We start from the raw sequence: 17,142 nt of genomic DNA, 5'->3' as shown, positions 1-17,142 counted from the left end.
CAGCGGTAACAATTCACAGGTGCACAGGCAGCAAGACAAACAATCCAGATGGGGAGCAGGCAGAAGGTGAAGTCTACAAACTGACCGAAAAATCACCAAAAGTAACACTAGGGGAAAAAGACGTAAAAATATTGAAAAGCTTGTCAAACAGGACAACCTCACAGTAAAGTTGAAGTTGGGGCCCCTGGGGTGAATGACACACTGACTGGACACAAGGATGTCATAACCAGATAGACAAAAGGTGCGGAAGAAAACACGGGTAAGACTAACCAAGCTGAGGGCAAGCAACTTAAACTGAATGAAAACAACAATTCAAAATCCTGACATAGGCTTGCCTTATTGTGGTGAAGCAATTTTTCAGTTTCTTTAGCAATGGCTGTCACATCTGACAGTCAGTGAACAACGATGGTCAATGACAATGTCCGTTAGCCAAACCCTCTTTTTAACATCACTGACAACCTCAATTCTTTAAGATATAAAGACAAATTACTGTGCTGATTTCCAGCTCCACTGGAGTAGCTTTGAGTGATTACCAACTGCCACTCAGTTCATCCTGTCTGAAACAACTCCTCTCCCTTTGAGCTCCCTATCTGTTGTTTTAATTGGCTGCCCCTCTCCTGACAGTGCTTGTGAGCACTGTTGCTATGAAGGTGAGGAAAACAAAGTGTTAAGCCACTAAAAAACAGGATTTCTCTTTTTATAATAGAAAATTGCAAATTTTCATATTCCTACAGTGCGCTCATGTATAAGCCATCTCACCCAGAATATAAGAATGGACAGCACAAACCGAGTAAGGCCTTGGCCATAAAATTATTAGTGCATTGAGGCCCTTCGGCTCATTGAGATACTAGACATCCAGAGGCTTTGAGCATATATATTCCCCATTAGCTGACAAATTTAGCTTTGCATAGTCGCATTTAACACATCTCAGATTTTTTACATATATATCTAACTAAGAAGTGTTCAGAAATGAAAAAGTAATTTCTTCCTCTTTGCTGAATAAGCTGATTCAAGGTCAAAATGTATCTCTTATGTGCTACTTTCAAAGAATTCAGCAGCATTGTATTACCCAACTTTATCTTTATCTTTATCTCACTGCAGGCATTAAAACTATATTTCAACCATCTCTGTCGCTATCTAAAATTTGGTCGTCCTTCTTTTTCAAATGTCAGGTCCATTCTGCTGTCCTACACGACACCAATTTCTTGGTGCGTGTCAGATCAAGTCCTGTTTTCCTCGTGGTAGTGGCACAACATCCTATATCCCATGTACCCTCCCTGTACACCGGTGATGTTATTACTATTGTCATTACCCCACTTGGCTCCTTGAATGCAAATACACATTTCTTATTTTCTTTGCTTTTTGTTTTAAGATTAATCATGGATTATTATTATTATTATTATTATTATTGTTATTATTGTTATCATCATCATCATCATCATCATCACTATTACTTTAGATAGAAACATGACTGTTTCTGGCAAATTTCTCAGTTATTAGTTATTGTGATATTTGAAAAATAAAACATGCCAAGCTCATGGTGGATGAAGAGAAAAAGTTTAGACGATTACCAAACTCATCTGGGAATCATGCCTGTTCTAAATGTTGTGCCACTCTCTAAGGAAAACAATTGGTAGAAGAAGCAGAATTAATGAACTGAGGACCTTGGATATAATATTGTTATAACAGTGATTTTTTTTAACTTACTTTCTTACTTAATCATTCTTTGTTTTTTTTTACATTGTAAAATAGAAAAAAGTCCAGTGAATGACCAACATCTACCTGGGTGAAATGAAAGCATTTATAAAATAGTGAATGGCACTTGCACCTTTATGAATAAGTGCTGTCAGCAGAGAGAAATTTGACACTAATATTTTTGACTTATTTGAATTGAAATGACATTTTTCTGTCTCTAACACAACCATGATTGCTTTACTAAAAAAACACTACCACTGTAATTTATTCATTTAACATCATCAAAAAGAAATACATCACAATATCGCCACGTTATGGTTTACATGCTCCACATTCTCATGACCATGAACGTAATATCTTTTATGTGTCACACTGAATGAACTCCACCTGCAGGAAAATAACACTGACACTGATTGGGCCCACACTGACCATCCTGAAATAATGCAGCTCTAGTCAAGCACAACATTTATCAGTGTTTTGTTTGGGCTGGCACTGGCAGCCAAAAGCCCTGGGTAGAATGGAGTCTGACTATTTTCGCCATCTGGGATTTGGAATTGCATCTCTATTTATGCTTTGGCCAACCGCCAACATGGCCCATCTTTACTGCAGAGGCCAGGAGGCGCCAACGCAGCTCAACTGACTGAGGGGGCCTCACACAATTAGGTCTGGTAACAGCTCGTTCACTAACAACTCCTCTACAGGAACGATAAACCAGGTGAATGCGTGCACAGCGCTGGAAACAAAGAAAATAGAAATGCCCAAACACCTTTGCAGATTTACTCGTCTCATTATTTTTCACCTGTTTCTTTTCATAACATCCACAGATCGCATTTCCAAGGCTGTTTTTTTTTTTGTAGTTCTGTTTCCTTCTTGACATTTTCTCATTTAATTTCAATGTAGTAAGTTAAGAAAATACAGACCCTGACAAACCCATCCTGAGCTTTTAAAGCAGTGAAATGCTCTATGAGTACTGTTAAATGTAACCAACTTTAGGTCACCAGCAGATCTTCCAGGCTTCAGTTACCCTGGTAACCCTCTGATGTATTTACCACCTTGTCTTATATCAATCAGCAGCATCCTTCCCACTCATTGGTAGTCGCTTCAGTTATTCATCTGCAGGTTGAGAAAAGTTTAACTCGGGACCTGCCAGCTTCACAACAGCAGGTATTTCTCCTGTTGTCACATGAAGTTGAAGAATGTCACTGTGCATCGTGTCCTGTGTGGATGCCCCTGAAGATCGGCAGATTTTGTAGATTCTTCAGCTTTTTATGTATTTACTATGTTTTAAGTTGTAACTTCAGTTTTATTTAATGCACAATTTGTTTTGTACTGTCTGTACTGATTCAAATACCAAATGTATTTTTTTTAACTTTGTGAGTAATGCTTGTAAAAAGTGACATAGAGAACTGCCAAAGTGACATGAAACACTAGAAGGTTATGTTTCTCTTACAGCACTTCAGGCCACTTGTCTGACCATTTTACATAGCTTCACCTTCCTCAAGGCATTCTGTGCAATTATGTTTTGTTTTAACAGCAATGTTATGCTGTGCTGTAATTTTGCTGGCGAAGCACCAGCTTGCTAACAAGGACAGGTCATTTTACTCAAAATATATTTCTACAGGCATTTTAATTTCAAAGGATCTGCAGAAGTGATTGCTCACTGAAGACATATGGACGAGGTGAGGTATCACAATTATTTGATTTCAGGCCATGGTGCTAAATATGTATAGTATAAAAAGGGGCCAAAAATATCTAGCGTCTAGCGCTATTCTATGTATTCAATAAACCTGAGGAAAAACAGCTGTCAGTTTGATCTACCACGCAGGCAACTCCACCTTAAAGGCTAAGTAAAATACTGGTGTCAGAGGCACAGAAAAAGTGCTCCTAAACACCTTGATTCTAGCTTGTTTCCCCAGCTTGTTATCCAAACTGCCCTCTGACAGAGGCGAGATAGGGTCAGCTCCTCCAGGAATGAAGAGACAGCAGGATACCCAAGGAAATAGACATTTGAAGTACAAGGCTCATCTTTGGCCGGGTTTCCCTCTTTGTGAAAGCATGCCGACACACACCCACAACACACACACACACAACAAAGTATAGACTCAATAAAAGCCAACCAGAAAGGTATGTACATTTTTTGTGCTTTTTGCTTTTTTTTGTTGGCTCTTATTAAGAGTATAGTTTACAAAACTGCAAAGTGTGTTACATGTGTTCCACTTTATGACTTGACCTGTCTACTATCTGCCTGTCTGTCTAATACTTATTGAGGATTCAGTCCACTAACAATGAAAAGTCCCCGAAGAATCACTCACTTTTACTATAAAGAGAAAAAGACAATAAAATAAAATCAAGTCATACAAACAAAAGGCTTTGGCAGTCAAAACATAGTCAATACATATTGATTTCTGGGCCCAGGTATACAAGAAATCCATTCACCCAGTTTCTGAGAATCACCGCTCTTGTGTAGCAAAACTATCTTTCCACCCACCTACATGTTCTTTACAAACAGAGGACCCTTGAGGGAAACCAAAGGGAGACACAAATGGTATTAGCCTTCAACAAAGTAGCGTTATAAAACTGAGACTTAAATTAGATGCAACGTCAGGAGTTACCCAAAAGAATGGTGAAAATAGCTTCTACTACAAAAACATTAATGTGTATGTAAAGACGGTTGCATCACATAAAACGGTGTCCTATATTTATACTCATGTTCAATGTCCTGCAAAATACAAATGAAGGGGAGTAGTTTTGTCACTATCACTGGTGTTACTGTTATTACGGCGATGAAGACACAAATGGGTTTTGGTTTTATCATGCGCACACACACGTAATGAACTGTGCAGCTCCCACAGACTATCTATAGACTAGATTAACTCCAAAAACCCATACAGGGAGTGACTTCTTCAGAGAGCCCACGGTTAGCTCATTTTCATTTCAGAGAGTAAAGACCGTTCTTTCTTTTCTAAATGTCTCAATCCTTTCAAACAAACCCTGTGCGTAGGGCTTGGAAGCAAATCTGCTGTACATAACAACCATCAATTGCTCAATCATGGTGCACCATTGTGGAATATTACTGTTGAGTTACAATACTCACACTGTAGCCCAAAAACAATAATGGAAGAGAATGTGTGTATTTATTTATTGTAAAAGCTGGAATAGCACCAATGCAAAATGACAGAAAAATGTAAACTCACAAAAGCTGTTGTAAAGTTAGAGGTTGAAAAACTGAATCATTGAAACAACTGTACACATGTAAATTCTATTAAACTATGAATCCTCTCAATTATTATTCCTGCACCTTTTTTCCAAATTGTTATTTGGAACCAGAAAGCAAATAAAAACTGTCAGTAACATACACACACACACTACTCAAACTGGGTGAGAGTTTCCACCAACTCTGGATTTGACTGAAGCCTCCTTACATGCCAAGTGTAACCTCATTATAAAGCAGGAGACGAATGCCTTATCTCAACAGTGGAAATAATCACACATCTGCCAAGTAAGCTAGTGTTGGTTATATTACAAAAATGACACACATCTGCTTCTAGTACGCCATTTACACAGAAACCCCATGAGTGGCTTATTCACCAGGAGCCAATCAGCCACTCTGAAGAAGCCACTGTCACACTCATCGAGTCCAAGAGAGAGCTAGTCTGCTATAGGCAACACACACACACACACACACACACACACACACACACACACACACACACACACACACACACACACACACACACACACACACACACTCATGGTTCCATCATTTCAGGACATTACACTAACTTACAGTCATATTCGGGAGACTTAGCCTATCCATAAGTAGTTCCCTGATGCTAACAATAACCTAAAAATAACACTCCCCAAGCCTTAAACCAAGTCCTTATAACCCCATGTAATGAGTTTGATTATAGGTATTTTCCTGTTAACTCTAAAAGTAAAGCTGATGCCACAATGTGATTATGTAAAACACATTTATGCTGCTGAACACATGCACTACTTGTGTATGGCACGCTAACATAAAAACTGTATTTTATTCTTTGTTTATTTTTCCTTTATTGATCGCTTCCTTCCCTCGAGAACAATATAGTGTACGCAGGTAGGACAATACAGACATTCTCTTTTGCTTTCAAATTTCATACAATCTACCATTTTAGATGTTCATCTGTATTTATTCACACAGAAGAAAAAGAACATAGAAGACATCACAATGTTGGATTTACTGACACCAGTTATTGAAGTCTGTAAAGAGGAATTCTGCTGTTTGATGCTTAAAGGGGGAAAAAAAGACCAAATGTGCAGTAAGCCGAAACAAAACGACTGCTGGCCCACAGGCATAGCAATCTTTTTATTTTGATCTACAGGCACGCTCTCTGCTGATCATCAGCGTCTGTCGGTTTGGCTCTGTGCTTGTGGTCACTTCTTTGAATGTCTGCTAGACTTACAGACCCTTCCCCCAGGATCCTCTACACTCATCTCGGCCTGTAAACGCAGCTTTCCAGCCACAGACTGTGAGCAGTGGGTGGGCTGTGAGACTGTGAATGTAATGTTGAGACGGTGTCAGGAAATGGCAGCGTTTCCCACACAGCTCTATATCGCAGCAATCTAACAACAGGGAGAAGCTCGAAGCTGGAGGTGTTCTCAGTGGTTCTGAGGCCACTTTGTAGTGGTAGGACACATTGTTTTTGAGATCTTTGATGCAATGATGAATTTGGGAAGACAGAAAAACTTTATTGGTGACAAGCAGACTGGAATAAAGCGGCACAAATGTCTTGCCTTCGTCCTTTGAACACATATACAAGTTTTAGTGAGAAAAACAAAGTGGTGCTACAAGTTAGTCATGCTAATTTATTCATATAAAAATAACTGCAGTGCAGATTAGCATAATTTCAGTGAAATTTCAAGCATGTTGTAACACTGAGGCTGTTAAGACGAAACCAATTTATAGCTACAAGTACAGACCTCGGGCGCTGTGACTAAATCCATGCCTCTGTTTATTTTGAAAACAGATGAACTTTCTATGGACAAAGTACTTCTTCTGCCTCTCTACCAAGTTTTTCTTCAACAAACTTTTTCACTTACTTGAGTTGCACTTAAGTCTATCATAATCCATTTAACTAAGCCTGCCCTGAAAACACTTTTTTTTAGACTTGAAGTGAAAATCTGCCCTTAAACATAATTCAGCTATACTGCTTATATGATCTAAGACAGTAAGTGGATTTCTGTATGCGACCGACTTTCCCCTGGAGCGATAAACAAAATAGCAACTGTACTTTGTGAAGCTGATTTTGTGGACGCAGAGACAATTTGGAGCATCATTTGCTGGAAATATGGGCCTATTTGCTGCTTAGAAGTGTTTCTATTTAATAAAATAAAATTCACTGTGGACTAAAAACATATGCACAGTCCACATGCTCGACACTCGTACCTCTCCCGGGAGTCCCAGCAGTGACGGCGTTAACATTATTGATGAGGTGTAAAGCCCCAGCATATGTAGATCTATTAATGAATGTGATGCTTGCTCGTATGATTTTAACAACTTGAATCTTTAAAGTTTCATTTTATTTGAATAAAGCATATGTGTGAGTATCTAGCAGCTTTGACATGCAGAGTTAAAGAGGCAGGGATCAAACCACTAACCTTCTGATTATTAGACAGCCTGTTCTACCTCCTGAGCCACAGCTGGCTGATCCTTTTTATCCCAATATCTCTTAAAAAAACATTATGCTGGTTGTTTAATCCTGATTGTGATGCTCAGGTTGTGTTTATCATTTAAACACAGCCACAAAAGGCTAAGGAAGTCTTCATGTGTCATTCTGATCTTTGCTGAAGTCACTTTAAGAGTCCAGCCTCACAATTTGAAGGAGATAACAGCTGCTTCAATCTTGGCGAGAGCCCACCAGACCTGCTCTGCCTCACTTTACTGTACTCTCTCAGAGCTCTCTACAGGAGGCTTTCTATTTTCCTCTCTCTGCCATCACAAAATACTGTAGATGTGCAGTTACAGGCTCACCTCCCGCGATGCCAAGGCAGGTAACTGGAGTGCTGCTAAGGTGAAGGGGTGCTGTGCTGTAGCTGACAAGCACAAGCTGTTGTTGCAGTCAAATAACCACTGTCGTTTACTCATTCATGCTGCCTCGGGTTTTAGTGCTGTTATCTTAGGCAGTAAATTGAGCACAAAAAAACAGACGAGGGTGAAAAAGCCACATCTTCGTTTTTCTTTTTTCTCTTTTTTTTGCTTTTTGGAAAATCAAACTGGAAAGGTGGAGAGTCTGAGGACAGACACACAAGAATCACACAACAAACGAATAAGTAATGATCTCCGGATGCCTCCCTACTTGCTCCGAAATACACTAATCAGGTCAATAAATGGGCTACGAGACATAACATGCAGAGGGAGTTATGAAGTCTCTTTTTTTCTTCATGTGCTGATGGAAGTCAGTCTTCGTTCAGCCCCCAGGTGAACTAACTAACAGTAATGGTTCCCTGCGGCTTTACATCAGGCCACAGCCATAAACAGTGGCTGATTATCTTGTGGCAAGAGGTTTGTGAGGTGGCGGGTCTGGGATTATAGGAATACGATACATGATCAAATAAAGGGGCTGAATAAAAATAACTAAAGCTTTTCACAATTTTTTCCACCAATCAATCCGGATCTGTTGGTGTCTTATAGAAAGAAAGGAAAGAAAGCCAAAGAAACATATTGATCCACGAGCACGAGGTGGCATCTATTGAAAGGACCTGCAGGCTATGAAAGATTGGAGGAAGATCGAATGAGAAAGAGAGCACTTGCCATCTAAGAGACAGTTTAGCCCAATTAACCTGTTAATTCTTTTATCTCTTTTTAAAACAGGGTCTTTATGCAGTACATTTCTGCTTGAAAAGCAGTTTATCTACTGCCTTTAACTTTGGATTTTTCAAAAACAGGCATCACTGCATCACATCAAATTATTGTTTTAGTAATCGAAACATAAAACGTGTATGTTTGACTTTATCACAACTTTCTTACAGCAGGAAAAAATACCTACAGTTTATACAACATTTGTCCTTGACAGACCGAGAACGTGTGCCCTAAAAATGATCTGCAACCTCATGACGTCTGAGGCAATCAGTCCCAATCTTCACACTGTGACAGCTCATTACGGCGCTTGGCTACTTGCCCAATAAGGCTGCATTTGTTCTCCTGTCACCACAGGGACATGACGCCACACTATCTGAAAGATGAATGACTTTGTGATGATAATGACTATAATAATAAAAGCAATGACACTAACCAAAAGAAAGCCACGGCTTTCAGACGAGATTGAGACAGACTAAGAATTGCTTTAAAACCCAACTTAATACAAGCACAATAAAATTCACCTCATCTTTGACAGCCCAGAGACAAAATACTCTATCTTTTACTTTCATATGACGCGGCTGACTGAAATCAAGCTTGTCAAACTTTGTGTTAACTGCACAGTTAGTGTGCCAGCATGCTGTCATCACCTTCAGCTGTGATACTTGAACATCTGACCTGAATGTGAAAATCTCATCACTTTGGGAAGAGTCGAAAAAGGCTAAGTTTTAAAAATAAAAAATGTAATTTAAAAAATATAAAAGCAAATTTGCCTGAAAAAACTTGGAGCTGCCTCTGTGCAACTATTTCTCTTCCATTTTTGGTCATAATAAATAAAACATTACTTTATTTTAGTCATTAGAAGTCCACAAAGGAGGCTTATCTAGGATATGCTCATTGGCTGCAGACTTGTGACTTAGAGCCAATGAGTGTGCAGATTGACCCCTCGTCGTCACATCCAGTTTCAAAAAGCCAACGACTGTGAAAATGCTTTTCTCAAGGCTTCAAAATGGGACAAACCAAATGTCACAAGTGATAAAAGCTGTCACTGCTAACATTTAGCATGTAGAAATAGTTTCCAAAGAGCACCAACTCTCTAACGCTACCTGCACTGCAATGTTTCTGCCACAAAAACCGTTGAGCCCAGTGGCTGCGAGAAGAAGTGTGGGGGGCATAACACTGAATAATGCAACATAATCACCTCGTTATGAAGCCGTGTGGCACAAACAGAATAACTGCACAAAGAGAAAAGCTACAACAGCAAGAAAGCACCAAAAGGTTAACTACATTTTCATACAATAACGGATGACTTAGCCTACCATAATTAATTTGCTTCTTTTTTTTTATGTGTAATCAACAGTAACTGCAGACTAATACGATATGTCAGCTTAACAGTAGCTTTAAATTAAAACTTCTGTCTATTAAACTATCCCCTGTGCTTAGGCTCAGGAGGGATCAACTTGTGCAAAGGTAATACAATCAATTTATTTTATTATCGCTTTATAGCTATCTACCAAACTAGTGACTAGGGGATCTCCAATCTGTTCATCTTTTCTTAACTGCTAGTTCAATTTACAGTCAAGACACTGGCTACAGCCTAGACGGGTCACCGGTCGATCAGAGGGTCAACACAGAGACACAGACAATCGTTTAGTCTCATATCCACACCTAACAATTAATCTAGCATGTCTTTGAACTGGCTGAGGGCAAACCTAACTCAATATAAGTCACCGGTCAACCAGGAGGTTTGGACCCAATAACCTTTTTTCTATGAGGCAACAGTTTTAACCAGTGAACCAACCCAATATCAAATACTGCATTTTTTTCCTTTGCTACAGTGACTGTGAATAACTCAAACTTTCCGATAAAACTCTGTCCACCAGTAATGAAAATGTTTGATACATTTTCAAAATTGTGAAGGTGCACAATATACCTTTCAGCTTATCGTGCATTAACGCCAGTACCTTACTATTATTAAGCCAGCTAAGCTGTCATTATATGTGTCGCTTTATAATTTAATTGCAGGAATTATCCAGAAACAGATTTGATTATTAATGTCTCCCTCCTGTCTCTCTCAGGACTCTCTGCCATTCAGACGTAATGTCCATGAGTAAAATTGGCAGACTTTAATGTGTATTCAGACTGTATCGAATCAGTTTCCCACCACCCCAGGGCGTAATAGGAAACAATAACTGAATTATGACATGAATGATAGCCAGTTGCTCACAGTTCAGGCTGGAGACAAACATGATGACATAACATTGATCTACTGACTCCTTCCATTTCCTTTTCTGTTTTATGCCTGACACTGACCAGTGCAGCATAAAAAACAATTTCTTTTATGAGTTAAAAAACCACATTGCTGTCTTCTTTAACCTTGGCGCACATTTTTTGTTAGGCGTTGGTTAACATCTCTCCATGCTCTCTCTCTCTACAAATCCTCTCTCTTACAAACTAAGAAGGAGCCATCACGCCACACGGTTTGCACCATGATACATTAAAGCCATTACTTACAAGCACACCGGCAGTGAAGGACAACTGTGTTATGCAGGCTAATACAATGCTCAGCCAAGCACACGCAGAGGCAGGAAAGCCACAGAACTTGGCCTATATATCATACTGCGGGATTTAGCACGATTTTGGCACACACAGAGAAAGCTATATGCTACGTCTAAATCCCGGGTGTCAATCGAAAATGTAAAGGTTTGAATTAATTGTCTGCTGATACAATTATTATGTCCATCAATTTATTTTCTTTTGCTTATACAATTTAGGGTCACGGCTGTGCTGGAGCTAATCCCAGCTGCTATAGGACAATACTTGGGGTACAGACAGGCTGCCAACCTACTGACGGCTAACAGACAGACATTCACACATACAGCAAGTTTAGAATCATCAATCAACCTAAATGGTCTGATTCTTATATAGCGCTTATCTACTCTCCGCTGTATACAGCGCTGTATACAATATGCCACATTCACCCGACCACACAACCACTTTCTCTATACTTAGTGCTTTCTAACTACAGTACATTCACACTCCGATGCATCAGAGAGCAACTTGGGGTTAGTATCTTGCCCAAGGATACTTGATATGCAGACTGGAGGAGCCAGGGATCGAACCACCAACCTTCCGATCAGTAGGTGACCTGCTCTACCTCCTGAGCTACAGCCACCCCGATGCACATTTAGTTGTAAGACAGATTACCTGGAGAGCAGGATTATTGTAGTTTAGTATTTACTAATTCGTTTTTACCCCTCAGCTATAAAAAGCCGATGGGGTATTGTCACCCTGCCTGGGGGGCAGGTGGGCGCACAGCGTGGACACTGAAATGGGATAACTCGAGAACGAAGTGAGTGAGTGAGTTTCAAATTGACACAAGTGTGCATCTACAAAAAAATCTCGAATGTGGGAAAACCTCAGTGACATCAGACTCAGGGACAAGAGGTAAGGTTTTCTGAAAATCTTGTGAGTGCGATAACTCAAGAAGGACGTCACATGGGATTTTTTTAATTGATACAATTGATGCATCTCCTAAAAATCTCAGACAAGTGTGAATCCTCACTCAGAGTGACTCTGAGTTCAAGGTCAGAGGTCAATGTTTCTGAAAATTACCTTTCTAACTAATACAATAGGCACATCTACTAGGAGGCTGAGGGGTAGCACCTGTGGCCGCTACTTTTATTGTTTGAAAATATTTAGTTTTAGTTCTGTTTTTATTCAGTTTAAGAGAATTTTGTTCTAGGTTTTAAGTTTATTCTTTGTGGGTTCTGTCCACCAAGGTTAACTAGGAATAAACTTAAAAACAAAATGTCCCAACGCTTCACAGAAGGGCCTTAGCTGGCCAGTGGCTTCAAACTCAGGACCTTCTTGCTGTGAGGCAACGCTGCTAACAACCATGCTACCTGACTCTTCGTTTTCAAATGAATAGTCTAATTTGCTCAGCTTTAGCAGTCCTGTTTAATAACAGACTATTTTTGTAAGTATTATTGACACATTCTTGTTATTAAATTGACTGCAAAACTGCTGAGACCACTAAGAATACTTAAAGTGAAACAGCCTCATTCTGTCGGAACAGATATTGGATCTAAACAATGGCTGGATGAAGCTTTGAAACATGAATTGATACATGTTGCTGTTCAAAGAAAAATAATTATATATCTGACTTGCCACTGTTTTGTTTCTTTTTTAAAATGTGGGCCAGGAACACGCTCACACAGTTGCATTGTATGACAGTATTGTCGGTTACATGTTCGGTCTTAATAATAGTTTAAGGATAGATAGTGTTGGTCACACCGAAATGTGCTTGTACCCCATGATTGCAGTCATTACCCTTGTCCCCATATTCCGGGTGCTAGTTTAAGAGTTCAAAAAGTCAGTTCAAAGACAGCATAAATTGTGCATGGGATGAGAACAGTGTTCCCAGTCTAACATACTGTCGAGAGTTATCTCACAGGCAGCACAAACCCTCTGACACCAACCTTTATTAAGAGCATGCTCAACAAAAGGAAGCAAGCTCAGCTTTTCCTTTCTCTCCTGAACTCACTATCATTTTGCTGAACTCGTCCTTTCACCAGGAATTTACTTTTTGTCAGCTTTTCAACATCTGTTCACTGCTCAAGGTTATTATTTGACTCCTGTTAGAAAATCGTTATGATCAAACAGACCAATCATTCTTCCTGGTAATGCCATAAAGGAGACACAGAGGCCTTGCAAACCCTTTGAATTTATATTAAGTTCCGTAATCGTTCGAGACACTTTAAATAAGGGACAGGGAAGAGGCTGGTCCAACTTACTGTGTTGGCAGTGAACTCCACTGAAACCTGGTAGACACTTGCACACATAACCAATGAAGGTATCACCCCTGTAGGTCTCACTGATCTCACACGTTCCTCTGTTGTGGCATGGGTTTGGATGGCAAGGACCTGCACAGAAAAAAGAAGAAAACAGACACCGATGATGGGGGTGGCCTTTTTTTATTTTATCTTAACTGTACACACAAGAGCAAATTGCAGCTGATAATATTCCACAGTAATTTTGGTATAGGATACAAAAGTGTACTTAGACATCGTTATCCAGCCAGTACTCTAATAAACTAAACAATGGGTGTCCCATTAAACACATCTACAGTTTTTAATAGCACACAATAACACACAAAGTTTTAATACATAAGCTACACTGGGAGACATTGTGAGGTGGTGTGTAAGTAAAACAGCTTGACAGGAGAAACTGAGGATGAAAGGAGTGTCGGGAGAGTCTGGCTTTCAGTGACTGCTGCTGGTGTCTGTTGTCTAGAGGGCGGCCCAAGGCACCATCTAGAAATCACTGAATGTGTCCCCTCCAGGAAGGCAACACTTCATTCTCACAGTGCTAAGCGAAAAGCACAGACTAGCTGCAAGGTAAAATGGAGCACCACCATCTATGCACTGAAATGTACCCACGGCATCACCCACACATACGTACACACACAGATGCTCACACAAAAAAGTTGAGTTTTGACTAAGCAGTTACTTAAATTTGAAACAAGATTTATTTTTTTTTAATAAATGAAAAACGGCCATTGTTGTGAACAGTTCACCAGTTTTAAGAGTTTCTGTTCATGCGTCCCCAAAAATGGAGAATCGTTATTAAGATTGTACTGCATTTGTACTCCACAGAGCAAAATAATAGTCTCTGAAGAAGTGATTGCTCAAGTGATTGCCACTGTGAAAGTATTGCTGCTGTCCTGAATACTAGGGGCAGGCTAGCCAACCAGCAATTCTCTGAGGGTTTGAACAATATAAGGTGTAGTATAAAGTCATGAATGTGCTGCAGAATGGCCGATGACCTCTTTTTAATAGTTATAAATATATTGGTGAAAAAAACATTTTAAAAAGTTCACATTCTGATCTTATTTTGCTCCAATGTACATTAAATTGTTAACTGCAATGACTGCAATGGCTTTTTTATTGAGATACTTGTTGCCCTTTGGTGTTCCAAAGTTCTTTTGCATCACAAAAGCATTACCAAAAGACAGCAACATCGCTTGAATTTCTGAAAATTGTAGTGAACTTAGAGCTTAGAGCTTAGAGAGCTTAGAGCTTTTTATTGTCATTGTGCAGTTTCTTGCACAGTGAAATTGGGTAGCTGGACCACAAAGGTGCTAAAATAAGAAGAAGAGAAACCAATATACAATAACTCTACTAATAAACTGAGGCAATCCTTTAAGTCACTTCATTTGTATTGGAAAGTACTGTTTTCTGCATAGTTTGCTTCAGTGGATGTTTTTATTGCTTTCAGTGCTGTGCAAATGACCTCCACCAACAAAATCTGTCCATTTGGTTGAAGTTTACCCATATTGTGCACAGATAACCACAGTTCAGCATTCCTACAGAAAATCAAACACTTATGCTGTACCCTGTCTGAGGGTCAGTGCTGCTCAGAACACAAAAGGCTCATATGAGCCAAACACTAATTTGCAAGGGAATTCATATTCATAGCCACAAAGCACATGTATTCATGCTGTGTAAACAAAACCCCATTCATCATTACCATTGTTTTCTCATCAATATTTGGGTGCACAGAACACTGGGAAGCTTCGCCACTAGAGAATTCATGCTTTGGGATTTAAGCAAACAATAGAAAGAATTTCAATAAAACAAGCAAAAAAAAAGGAAAAAAGAAAACCCCTCAGAGTTACACCGGTAATGATTAATAACTCTGTTGGAGCATGATTCTTTCCATGTTTGTTGCTGTTTTTTCTTTCTTTTCTTTTTTTGTTCTCGTTATGGTATCTCTTTGCAACCCATAATGATAACTAAGGCTATGAATAAAAATTATTATAACAAAACCTGCTGTGTATGATACAGCAATGAATTAATTAACTGCCAATGCCCACAACACTGACATTCAAAATCTTTCATGAACTAGCCTGCAGTATGGGGCAAAATGTAAATGATGACGCCTAGATGCAAGCTTGTAGGTTTCATAACTCAAAAACCTGCCAATATCTGTCTAATCTTTTATACATTGAGTTGTACAACTGCACTGAGCCTGTCAAAACTTTGCAGATTGATGGGGCGTGTTCGTTGCTCACCTAGTGATGTGTGTGCACCATGCACTTAGGCTGAATTCTTACTGTGGTAGCCCAGGCTTGCATCCGCCCCAGCCTCCTTGCTGCATGTCAACCCTCGTCACCCACGCCTACACCCAGGCATCTGGGTGCTAGCTAGGTACGTGTCAATTGATCATTTATTGTAAAATGTAATGTTCAGATTAAATCTTATTATAAACCACAAAATCATCGTCTGCCTGTCTGCAAACTCCTCCTACAGGATCACAAGTACAGCGACCAAATATGGGAGACATCTTTAGCCAATGAAGGTTCTTATTCTATATCATGATGTTGTCATGTTCCCTAGCAACCAGCTACCAAAGGGCTAAAATGCACCCATCACACCTTACATTGCATAGTATCACTTTAATTTCATAATAAATAGCATGTAAATTCACATTTACAAAATTGGAATATTATGTTCTGATTTATATCAAAACACTGTGGCATCATGATGTTGCCTAGCAACCATCTGCCAATGGGCTAAAATGACCCATGTTTAGCATTTATGCAACTAAAGCAGCTTATAAAAGCATGATTTTGATTTAATTTATATCCACAAAACTTCAAATGTAATATATTATTATACCACTATGTTACCTGGGAACCAGTTAATTGATATTTATATAATGGAGCAGCAATTGAGCTTAGGGGACCCACACAAATGGGCTAATTTTAGTACAGTATTTATTTTTTGAATCTATTTATCTTTAATGGTTTTTAATCTATAAACAAGAGCTACCACATTGTCAACAGCATGAACTGACTGCACAATCTGCATTTAGTAATGATATCTAACATGACTCTAAAGTTTCAACAAGTCTGCTGAGAAAAGAACTAGCAAATCCGAATTCTTTCCAACAGCATGCCCTTGTAAGAGTTTCCTATCTTGTGATACAATTTCTATTCCAGTCATTTTACAGTCATATCTTAGTGTTGACAGGGAAACTGTGCTTTGACAGGTCTCTTATTTCATTTTAAGCGATAGGAAACAAGAAGAAGTCTCAAGGGTGAGAATCTCATGCCCTCTTAAGTCAGTTTGACAAATTAGCAGCCATGAGCACAACATTTGACAACGTCAAGTAAAAAGCTGCAGCCTTAAATTGTTTACTACATCAACGGGGCAACCATTTCACACTAGCCCCAACCCATAAAAAGAATAGGAAAAAAAATGAAGTAAATAAACAAATAAATACAAAATCACTACCGATTCTATTATTTTTCTCTCATTGGAATTAGTAGGCCTCTAGGTGTGAATTTCAAATGAGGTAATCCTATCGAAGTCATGCTATTTCAAAGCCTGGACCTGTATCAGTAATAATCAGAGTGGTGGATAATCAGTTGAACAGAGGCTTGTATAATAGCTTTCACAGAGGACCTGCTCACTGCGAGAAAGGGGGGGTGACAGGTTTCAGGGCTCTTTTGATGTGATGATCTATAGTCGCACCATGCTGTACTGACAGCATCCCTAATGGCAAGTGCATAAAACAGAAAAAGTGGGGACAAAAGGAGGTAGTGG

The 17,142-nt window shown here is 39.3% G+C and overlaps 1 protein-coding gene across 3 annotated transcripts in view; it reads right to left on the bottom strand.

Annotated features, from left to right (window-relative positions):
- The window catches only part of edil3a (EGF-like repeats and discoidin I-like domains 3a), a 125,498-nt gene that overhangs the window by 71,367 nt on the left and 36,989 nt on the right, over positions 1-17,142 (bottom strand). For all 3 annotated transcript variants that reach the window (XM_005473230.4, XM_005473231.4, XM_005473232.4), the window contains one exon: positions 13,327-13,455. In XM_005473230.4, the coding sequence (XP_005473287.1) occupies positions 13,327-13,455 (129 nt within the window). The remainder of the gene's footprint in view (positions 1-13,326; positions 13,456-17,142) is intronic.

This window comes from Oreochromis niloticus, linkage group LG12 (genome assembly GCF_001858045.2).
Source record: "Oreochromis niloticus isolate F11D_XX linkage group LG12, O_niloticus_UMD_NMBU, whole genome shotgun sequence".
Classification (NCBI taxonomy): Eukaryota; Metazoa; Chordata; class Actinopteri; order Cichliformes; family Cichlidae; genus Oreochromis; species Oreochromis niloticus.
This window is presented reverse-complemented; position numbering and strand designations above follow the sequence as displayed.